An 11670-nucleotide genomic window follows, 5' to 3' on the forward strand; every position below is an offset into this window, starting at 1 on the left:
AGACCCAGAGTCTGGTTATTAGGAAGACACTGAAGGGGTTTGGCAACTTTGCATTCACAGTGTCAGCAGGGGTTAAAGAAAAAAAGTCATGCTGGGCATTCAGGCATTAAGTAAGCAAGGGCTGAGTTCAGGCACCCTGCCTAATACCACAGACCTGCGAGCTTGACAGATGCCACTTTTCTATCCATACAGAGAACAGAGAAAGAAAACAGCTGTGTAGTCCATTGGAATTGGCAGCCACTCATGGCATGCCTCAGTATGAGTCACAGTCATTAATTAATGGAAGTGGCATTCTTCTTCTCTGCCTTCAGAATAACAAAGGACACTTTAAGCTGGCAGTTTGACAATTTAGGTCACCAATAGTTGTTCAGCAAAACTAAATTGTTATCTCTGAAAGAAAATTGTATGTTTCCTCTGTTTAAGCTCAGTCTACCATCTTTTCCTGAGATAGCTGGATAACAGTAGCCTAATGAAGCATTGCCCTTGGATTCTTTGGGACCAGAAAGTGTTTTTAATTGTTTGGATCTGTTTAAAACTTTAGAATTTGGTAAGCAATCTTTGTTCCTCCATTTGTGTCTAGAAGCACATTGTATTACATATCTCTTTTGGGTACAATTAGCGCAAGTAAAGATTTGAGGCATTAAGAAAATCCAATAGCCTTACAGTATGATGGCAGCAGGTCAGAAATGGGGGATGGGAAGAAATACAGCACAACACTGTTTCAATTACACTTTGAAACTGACTATTTCAAATAAGTCATTTCAGTAACTGGATGATTTCAAGCTGCTCCCTGCATGTAAGACCTCCTGTACTTAAGTTTCCTTCTGCTACACTGAAGGGAGAGCATCTCTACTTGCATGTAACTTCATCTTGGTTGATATATAGCTTGAACTGATTGAAAGATGGTCTTTCAAAAAGTGAGAACAGGTAGAGGAGAAGTTTAAGAGACTCACTAAGTAAAATAAAGTATATCATCCTAAAATAGTCTGATGAAAAGATTATTATCAACTGCCTAAGTTCAATGAATCTTCTGCTGCAAAAATGGCTTTTAAATAGCTAAATCATTTTGAAACTAAGAACCCCCTAGAATTAGCTTAAAAACTACCACAGTTTTGCTAGATAGAGAGAACCACAGTGTACAATAAATGCTGCTACAGATATATGACAGAAGTCCTGCTAGAAATATATTGCCTCAGAAATTGTGTGTATTTAAAGGAGAATCTTGGCCTATAACTATAGGGGAAGCCAAACAGCAACCAAACCAACTTCACTTCATTCTCAAATACATGCATTGAAAGATCACATTTCACTTCAAAGAATCAAAACCATCCACTTTTATTATAAATGTGATCATCCATCCATTTAAGTTCCTACTCCATCTGTATTTAACACAACAAAATCTTGTTGAGTACAAGTGAGAAAAAACACTAAACAAAATTTGGTAGATAAGTTAAAATGAATTTGTGCCCTGAATACTAAGATGGCTTTTGAATTATATTGTTTAGCAGTACATTAACCACAGTCATATTACATGGAATGCATACTCCATTTCCAAAGAATATGGAAAACTAAAGTTGAAGAAATGTAGTTATTATATTATTTGCTAAACATAGCAAAACAATTTGATCCAATAGTAGACAGTCTGCAGGTAATTTTGAGATTATTGAATGGCTTAATGTAAGAATTAGATTCAGATTCCATAAAATAATTTCAAACTTGGTTATCTTCCTTCTTTAATTTTTCTACAATCTCACCTTCTCGAATTTCCAGGCCAAGTGAAGACACTTTGTACTCTAAGGCACAAGAGATTGTTTAACTGTCTTAGGAATACGACTGGCATAATAGTCATAATTTCTCAAAGTGGCAAGGACCCCAGCTGAATTCATGTGTTTCACTTCTTTGTTATATTGAAAAGAGTTTCCATGGATATCAGTTATCTTGCCTGCAAAACAAAGAAAAAAAATATTTCAGTAAAAATGAGTTGGAGAGAGATAATCTAATTTATTAGTACAAGTGATAAAACAAACAAACAAAAACAGCCCTTGAGAATCACGTACCTGTCTTTAGGTGTGAAATTTAATCTTTTCTCCCAGTTTGTGCACAATAGCTTTTTCTCAACTGATGCTAAATAACTAAGCAGTTGTGTTACCTATCAGCAATATTTAAAATTCCTTGTTCCTGGAAAACTACAGCTATCGCTTATGGATGAACTAAAATGCTTCCTGAGTAGATCATACACTGGCAGTTGATAGATAGAAAGTAAAATCCCAAGTTCAAGTAAGAGACAGGGTACGTGTATACCACCAACTCTAGTATAATATAGAAATACCCCAGCTGGTCTTAAATGAGTTTCTGGAAATCACTTAGCAAGAGCAATACAGACCCTTATGCAAGCTAATTTAACCACGAGATACCTGCATAACAAGGAAGCTAAATACAGCACTGTGCTGCCCCAGATTGGTTGTTTTTTTTTGTGTCTGAGTTAACCTGCTTAGAGCTATCCCTGTTCTGAACACAGTAGTGTAGATAACAGAGGAGATAAATAAATGATGTTATGAAGCACATCATTCTACCTACAGTGTGGGAGTTGCAACTAGATGATCTTTAAGGTGCCTTCCAATTCAAACCATTCTATCATCCTGCATAATTTGTTGCCCCTTTGAAGTTACTGCTTATTTAAAAGGGCTCAAAGCCCCCTAGTGAATCACGATCATTTAAAAATACATACATACAGTCATTTTTCTTCCCAAATACATGTTTTAAAATTCTTTTTTTTTTTTTTTTTTTCTTTTTTTTTTTTTCTTTCCTGTGATAAGCTTAAATAACCTACGTTGATGCCATTTCACTTACCTTGGAAAGGATTTTGAATGCTATTAACTTACCTCCCACTGCATGTAAAATAGCTTCAGGTGCACAGGTATCCCACTTCTTGCATCCAGGACTGGCAAATACATAAGCAGATGCTTTGCCTTCTATGAGTTGAATGATCTGTCATGAATAGACATTTAGAACCAGGGAAAACACCAGGAAACAGGGCTTTTTGTTACTGTTAGAAAATGAGATCCTTTCAGGTATAACCATACATATATTTATAAGCATTGAGAAAGACACTCTATTACCATCCTGAATTATCTATTTTTGTGATTGTTATAAATACAGTCTAAAGGATGAAAATTTGCTTTCCATTTCAGGAACAAGATTTCCTATCTTGTAGTACTTAATAAGGAAAAAATGGAGATTGGCTCTGTGTTATCTTGGAGCCATTTGGGCCTGTGCACATGTTGGAGAAAAGAGACAGAACAGTCTGTTTTTGACAGCCATGACAAAAGGAAGTTTCCAAAATAACAGCAAAGGAGACATCACTTTGTGCTGTTCCTATTTTTATCCTTAGATCCTTGCTTCTAGACAGTTGGAGCAATAGCCTTATTATGATCAAACTGTATTCTCATTTAGTTATTCCAGTCTTTTTATAAATTTTACTGTATCTGCCAGAAATGGGACACAAGTGAAGATGGACCTCAGCCATGACCAGCACAGCCCTTGTTACAAATCTATCTGTACTGAATTTTGACTCCCTACCACATGGCAGACTGTGCTAGGAGCAAAGGAGGAAATTCATTGTATATTCATGTAGGTAAACAAATGTTTTCATTAAAAATTCTGTTTCTTTTTCCAAAGATATAACAACCTCCCAATCAAACCAAAAGATTTAAAGTTTCCATACCTTGTTTCCTGCTCCTCCAACTCTGATAATGCTGTCTGGGTTCAAGGCACTGATGCATTCGTTTACCAGAGTACTGCCATGTGAACGGGTGGTAACAATGATGTGTTTTCCAGCTGGTACTTCTGTGAGCTGAAATCCAAAGGCACCTATGCCCAGGACTCCCCAGATTGTTCTGCCCAGTACAGCATCAGCTCCTGTCTAAGGAAAGGTCCAGATGATGGTTAACAACAGTGACCAGTGTTTAAAGCACAAATGGAAAAGAGTGGCTAGAGACATTGTTCCATCTTAGGGAATATATTATTAACACTGAGATACATTTACATGAGGCACATAAAAAGAAGTACTCTACAGCTCAGACAGAGGAATCAGAATGCCTCAGCTCTCTTTCCGTCTATGGCAATGACATGTTGTCCAACCTTCAGGGGATTGTTTACTGTTTTCTAATCTGTGACATTATGGTGATGCATGATATTCTGTTTGCTATGGCTGACAAACTAATATCTGCATATTTCTCTATTTAAGGCACAATCTGTTACTGATATCTTCATTGTCATTTTGTTACGTTTTATCATATAGACGTAGAACACGTAGAATTAACTGATGTGCATTATATTAGCTTGAGATTTTTCTTTAAATCTACTAAGTTTAATAAATCAGACTACATCTTGAGGCTTTTCCTACTAACACATGTAATACTGCATTCATCTTAATATATGCAAATGTTGTAGGTTGGCCATCTTGGACTTAAACCTGAGATGTGGCCTGATACACTCTAACCTACCTACTACCACTGATAGGTTTATGGCTGCAGATTTAGGACAGTTACCACATATCACAAATTGTACAGATTTAGTAAAGCATCTGTAGCCTAGACTGTAAAAACACAGATATATTCTTTTTTCTAAATAGGAATTTGTTATGTACTGTAATAATGTGTACAGTACATATGTGATATATACTGTCATACTACACAAGCCTCAAGATTCACTATAACTGTTACCAGGTCCTTGAGATTCAGTTTGTGGAAATAAACATTAAAAACTTTGCTTATGTGAAACAAAACAAAAAAATTCTTTTGTTATGTCATCAACTCCAATACACACTGCTTTCCAGTTGAAAGCTTGCTAACTGGAAATATCACTGAAAAGACAATTACAAATCACCTAGTACTGTCAAACCAATGAGTGCCTTTAATACCTCATAGTTGTAATATGGCTGGTTAATAACTCCTGCTATTGCTTTGCCTCCATAAGCAATTCCAATGAGAACAGTGACATGGTCAAGGAGACCTGTACAGAAATAATATGAAGGTAGTTATGCTTGAAAAAAAGAAAGCATTAAATGAATAAATGAATGAAAGTAAACCTTCAATAATAGTCCATGAATTGATATGCGAGGTGGTGTCTTAAAAATGCAAATACTAATCAGGATTTTCTGGTGTAATGGGTTGTTTGATATAACGCAATCTTTTTAGCCTCAAGGTCTTCAGTGCATGTCCCAGAAAGAATTTCTCTAGTGTGGACTATGCTCTAATTAACACATAATGAGAAAAATTGAAAGATACATCTATATAATGACATGTGATTATATTCTTCTAAAAATGGGAGTCTAGATTCTTCAGTGGTCTTCAGAAACAGCAATTTCATGGCAGTGCTACATCTCATCCCCTGAAAACAGGAAAAAAAATAACTAAAAGATTTGATGTTAATCAACTAAAAGATGCAGCAGGAAATTAGGGCACAGTTTTGGCATACATTTTACAAGGTTTTTGTTTGTGTTTTCTTCTTTACTGTAAAGTCTATTTCTATGGGCACAAATTGGGCTTTTCTGTGAATTATTTCTTTCCATAACCTAATAATAATGATTTTGGGGAGGGTTTTATTTTATCTTGAAATGATGATGAATACAGCCAAATCATTTGAGTAATTTGAAAAGAATGGTGCACATGTAATTAAGCGTACACTTGTATAAACAGGAGATTTAGTTCTCCAGTTCAATGTATGTATGAAAATGTAAATTTATTTGACTAAAAACCTTTTAAGACAATCTGCCAGCAATTAAAAGCAGCCTTTTGCTCCCCGAATTGACAAAAACTGGTAGGAACTTGATATCCCATCAGGTTTATTCTATACCTGTTAGGACTGAGAGGTGATGGTTAAAAATTTCCATTGCACTCCCAAAGTACAGAAACAAAGTCAGCCTTATGAAGTAATATTGTATGTAACTCCTATCATGAACCAATATACATGTACGTAATACTTTACTGCACTGCAGTAATTTTTTGAATCAGCAGAACTGAGAAGCCAACCTTCAGTGTACTCTTTGGTTCCATCCAAAGGATCAACCCATATTACAAGCTGTTAAAAAAAAATAATAATAAAGAACAGCATAAACAAATACAAATAATGTAGTTAAACATGCAAAGCATATATATTTACTTTAGTATATGTATTTACTTTTGTAAGGAAATAAAAATATTCCAGTTTTTCAGTCAGTGATATGACTGAAACCTACATTATTAGTATTTTACAGAAAACCTAAAAATCTCATGAGAACTTGTTAGGAAATATCTTAACAGAGGTATCAAGGCTTAAATTAAACATGGGAATGATATTCTCATGTCCAAAGTCAGTTCATTTTTAAAAATTTGAATCAGAAGCAAATTTCCATTTCTCACTATTGCACAAGGGGATACTCAGTGTTTCCAGCTCTAGAAGTGTGATGCTCATGACTACACAAGCATCATGTATGAGTATCAAACCAAAAAGAGAAACTGACAACACTTTTTTTTTTTTTTTTTTAATTCAAAGCAATAGAGAGGAGCGTAAGATACAAAGTTATATATGTAAAATTACCTCTTCCTCTTTAATTCCTGTGTACTGAGCAGGACAAGTTTTCTTCAGTATTTCTTCACAGTAGCCATCTTCAATTAATTCCTCATTTACTTCTTCAGGAGGCAGCTCCTACGAAAAGGAGTCTCAAAATTATTACAAAAAGGTGCTGCACTCACCTCAGTTAGAGCTGTTGATTTGCTTGCAGCTTACTTGACAAAGCTAACATACTGAAAGATAAAATGGGACAGATTCCTGGTGGCTTTTTTTTTCCCCCCTGCAAAGAGATGATTTTCTAAAACCTTGCAAAGTATATTCCACTGCAAGTCACAGCAAGCTAAATAGTTAGTATGTTAGAAACAAATAAGGTACTTACTTCTTCTCCTATGATTGTTGCTTTGGGAAACTTCCGTGTCAGTGAAGCACAAATGCTCATTTGTACCAGTCGGTCAGCTTTGGTCTGCAAGTCATCGGCTCCACTCTGCCAAAAGGAGGAGAAGAATTCATGTACATCAAAACATAACAAAAAGAGTATAATGGAATTCTAGCCTTAATCTTCATGAAACTGTTTATTTGGTGACATAAAATTTCTTTATCCAGCTACAGAAATTAACCACAGAAATGGAAGATAATTATGGGTTACTTTTTTGCATGCTCCAAGCCTAGCCCATCCCTTATCTAATTGCCTACTCTTATAAGACTTGATATTTAAGTTTTCTCTGAAAAGCCCCGCTTATCCTCTAATAAATTTTGGTTGAATTTGATGCTGATTTCAGACCTTGATAGATCAAATTATTGCAGATCTCCTTGTTTCCATGACACGTGAATAAAACCAGTATGAAGTTGTTCTTCAAAATGGTCATCAATAATGTAAGAATAGCTTGACAAAATATCTTTGTAACAAAAAAGTAAAAAAAAAACCACTGCAGAAAGGTTACAAAGAGAAGCATTATAAATGGTGATATTAGAGATGACTGGGAGGAAGGAAACTCTGAAAATCAGGAGTGGAAGAGCCAGCTAAAAGTTCAGCTGTCCATGCACCTGATTGTGATTAATGGATCACTGGGAGCTCACCGTTGTGAGGGAAAAGGTAGAACATTTTCTTCCAAACTTTTCTGAAGCTTTCAATCAGTAAGGCCAGCCGGAATTGGTCTTCATGTTTGTTAATTGCAGAAAAATGATGAATTATGAGAACTTTGCATTCTTTTACATATCTCTTCTCTCCAGACTCCTACTGTTGCACTCTTTCTTTCCCAGCCAAGTTTGATTAAAAGGATTGCAGGAGTTCTCTGAGATTGCTAGCTCCTCAAACATCTTTCCTGTTGCTCACTGTTTTCAATCTGATTTTGACTGTTTGTAGCATTCATAAAAATAAGGTATTTAGAAGCTATATCACCTGCTACTTTTGATAGTTATGTTATACTGTACTTAAAAATATTTATTTGATATGAGTTCAAAATGTGCCAGTTTTCTTACATTAGAAAATGACTGAGCAATCTTTGTTGCACTGGGAAATAATATTAAAACTTTCACTTTTTATTTCTTTAAGTGAAACTGAATTAATCAGTGAAACTGATAAAAGCAAGCATTTACTTTTGTATTAAAATTACCTTAAGCTAGCTGGATCCTCAAAGAGAAAATGAAAGCTGCACAGGGACTCTTTATGAAGGAGTATAGTGACAGGACAAGGGGTAAAAAGTCTTTAAACTAAAAGAGGATAGAATTAGATTAGATATTAGGAAGAAATTCTTCACCACAAGGGTGGTGAGACACTGGAACAGGTTGCCCAGAGAAACTGTGGTTGTCCTATCCCTGGCAGCAGTCAAGGCTGGAATGGATGGAGCTTTGGGCAACCTGGTCTCATGGGAGGCATCCCTGCCCATGGCAGGGGGTTGGAACTAGGTGATCTTTAAGGTTTCCTCTAATCCAAACATTTCTATGATCTATGAAATAATACAGACCCTTCATGCAGCATATAATATTGTAGCATATTCATAAGGCTGGAACTAACTTCAAAGTTCATTCCAGCAGTTCTAGTACTGCAGCCAAGACCCAGATCCCATTTCATCAGTGCAGCATAATAATAGAGCAAATTAAAAACACTGTGCAGATGACTGTCACTTCATGCTTCTTTTCAATTTAGAATAACTCCAAAATTACTTTGAAAAGTCATTTCATTTTTGTTTTAAGAAATTAAACATTGATTTGTCGTAATCCAAAATTACATGGCATAATACTGTACCCTGTACTAGAGATGTCAGGACACACATGTGGAAATTAATGGGAAAGATGCACTATTATCAATTCTGACATGCTATCTGAACATTGTGCTTTGTGAGGGGAATTGGAACAGAATTATGGTTTCTTTTCAGTTCTGAAAAACCTGTAGAAATACAATTTAAAATGCTCTTCTCCTCCAGCTCTTTTAATCCTTTAACAAGGAATAGTTCTCGATTCAAAGAGGTGAAATTTGGGATTGACTGTATTTCCTTCCCCTGCTGTTGACCTTCAAAAATACCAGTCTGACTTGCATCTTGATAAGAGAAATGAAATCGAAACAGAGTTAAAAAGTACCTTCTCCACTATGCCCAGATCCCCTCCGGCCATTACTTTTCTAACAATTGTTGCAGCTTTTTCTGCAACAGAATACGCAGAGGCGACGACACGCATGAGCAGAGTTGGAGAAGCCATACTGAATGCTGAAAAGAAACAAAAAAGACAACATTCACGCTCACAGGGAAATATTTTACTTAACATTCCAAGCAGATGCAGTTTGTTTAAGCTGAATAAGAAGGGGAAAGTGAATTACTTTCTGAAAGTAGTAATGGTAAGCTGTGATTTTTAAATACAGTGAAGAAGTACACAGGGATAGAGTATTATTTTAGGCACAAATTTCTAATATCAACATACTGACATTGGAACTACCTTTCCACACTTAATTGGCATTAAATAAAAACTAACCAATAAAAAACCCCAACACAATTACAGCAGCAGAAATTCTTCATCATAAAAGCTATGAAAAAGTACAATCCGTACATGTACTAAGCACTCATGTACTAAGTTCATTTTTTCAGTTCTGAACCTACAGAATTCATTTGTGGCCAAACTCAAACACGAAATTACTGGACAGGATGCCAAGACCAACTTCACCCTTTATTTTATTGTAAAGAAATGGATTTTTGTACGTGGACTGATTGTGGACAAAGTAGGCTAATAATGCAAACACTGCACTTGTATGTGAAAATCTGTTCACCTAAATTTTACCATTCTTTCTATATTTCTAGAACTTCTCTTGATTTCTTTAAGAAAATCTATTACATCTGCATTCCTCTTCTCAACACTGTAAGTCCTGTCATTGCATTGTCTTCTACATCTGTTCCCTAGAACATTTCAGTGCAATCCATTATGCCTTCAGTTCCCAAACTAAAGAATAACTACAGCTGTAACTAAATAATCACCCTTTCCTCCAAGGTTTTCTCTGTGTTAGGAGTAAGATGTACTGACAACCGTTCTGTATTCTTTAAAATGCAGAGCTGATTGTTTTTTGTTTTCCTATCCGTTCTTCTACTGCACGCTTTTTGAGTTGAGCTCACATACATTACTTACTTCCAGGTAAAACACATGAGCACAGAGCTAGAGAAAAGACAGAGGAAATAATTAATCCCTGAACAGAACACGATAAGCATCTGGCTTCTTTCAGAGTCACAGACTGTTAGCAGCCATTGCAGCAAGTATTGCACAAGTCACTGTACAACAGGTCACTACACAACACACCTCCTTTCTTGCTTATCTACTCAGTATAATACAAGGTCTATAATGTGGTCTACAGCTACTGTATATGATGTGACTCTAATTTCACCTCTGCCTAGAGCAAATGCAAAGAACAATGTTAGAGGTATCAAAACCCTAAATGCAGCTGGTTTTAGAACCTTCTCAGCATTTAGAAACACTGTATAGGTTTCTCTAGAAGTCAGAACTCTGAAGCTAAAAGAGTAGATTGATTGAGGAACTACTTTCAGAAAGCGCAGTAGCTAATGTTAATTATTATTTACTGCTCATGAATGGGAGCAAAGTGCTCCAGACTCACGTAGAATAGCCAAGGTCCAGCCCCAAAGCTGTCTGTCTTGGACAGGCAACAGCAGTCACAGGGCAGATTTTGGAAATGCTATCTGTGGCCAAAAAAAAAAAAACAGCACTGAAAGGACTGGAAAGTGATGGAGCAAATACATGTCATAGCAAGTTCTACATCATAGCAAGATGTAGAAAACACAGCCACATGAAATAAGTTAGCAGGAAGGAAAATTGAATGTAGCTCATTCCCACTCTTACAGAATGAAACCTACTTCCTCTCTGTAGGGAAATCTCAGTAACCCCTACAATTCAAATATTCTTATGAAAAACAGGATTTATTAAAGAGAAACAGAGGGTTCAACATTGCCTTCCCTAATACTGAGCAGCCAACAAAGTGCAAACGCACTCCTGCAGCAAGGGGTGCCTTCTATTTTCACAGAGCTGCACCTGCCGTGCGGCACCAGCCCCGGGGTGCCACACTTTTACACCCTCTTTCTGACGAGGACAATCCCAAACGTACATTTCTACACCACATTCAACATTATAACAGCTCGCTTTGGACCAACAGGTTTGGGCTTTGAAAGAACGCTTGCGAAGAGAAGTCACCTCCCGCTCTTAAATCTGAGCGTTCCTTTCAAAGCACGTTTAGTAGGCAGTCCATCCTTTAGCCCAAGCAACCGAATATAGCTGAATATAACTGAGTATCGCTGCCAAGTCAGCTCGCTTTCAGGGCTATTAAAGCAGACGTGTCCTGCAGCTCTAACTCACACTCATACCTAACGACACTGCCGTACAACAGGAAGGGCAGCCCTCAGCCCAGCCCAGCCGTTCTGTGAAGCACCGTCCCGCAGCCCCGCTCACCTCCACCTCAAAGCGGACGCCGAGCTCCTCACGCTCCCTCAGCTCCCAGAAGCCTACAGTATTCTATCGCAGCCTGCAGCCGCCCCTCAGCCCCGCGCTCGAAGAGGCGCTTCGCCGCGAAGGGAAAACAAAACGCGTTGCGGCGCGGCGCGTCCCTTCTGGCGACCCGTCCCCGCCTCCCCG

The 11670-nt window shown here is 37.1% G+C and overlaps 1 protein-coding gene across 2 annotated transcripts; it reads right to left on the reverse strand.

Moving 5' to 3' along the window:
• Nucleotides 1-1304: 1304 nt before the first annotated feature.
• BPNT1 (3'(2'), 5'-bisphosphate nucleotidase 1) lies at nucleotides 1305-11633 on the reverse strand. 2 transcript variants are annotated; one of them, XM_042883450.1, is made up of 10 exons: nucleotides 11488-11633; nucleotides 10643-10724; nucleotides 9130-9254; nucleotides 6932-7036; nucleotides 6580-6687; nucleotides 6033-6081; nucleotides 4922-5013; nucleotides 3725-3922; nucleotides 2883-2988; nucleotides 1305-1942 (listed from the first exon to the last, which is right to left on the reverse strand). In XM_042883450.1, the coding sequence occupies exons 3-10, from the start codon at nucleotides 9244-9246 to the stop codon at nucleotides 1794-1796; spliced, it is 924 nt and encodes a 307-aa protein (XP_042739384.1). In that variant the 5' UTR covers nucleotides 9247-9254; nucleotides 10643-10724; nucleotides 11488-11633; the 3' UTR covers nucleotides 1305-1793. The 2 variants fall into 2 exon arrangements, with proteins under 2 accessions (XP_042739384.1, XP_042739379.1); XM_042883445.1 differs by lacking the exon at nucleotides 10643-10724.
• Between the last annotated feature and the right edge of the window lie 37 nt (nucleotides 11634-11670).

The sequence above is a fragment of the Lagopus leucura genome, unplaced genomic scaffold (assembly GCF_019238085.1).
Source record: "Lagopus leucura isolate 7727_CA_CO unplaced genomic scaffold, USGS_WTPT01 Super-Scaffold_73, whole genome shotgun sequence".
Lineage (NCBI taxonomy): Eukaryota > Metazoa > Chordata > Aves > Galliformes > Phasianidae > Lagopus > Lagopus leucura.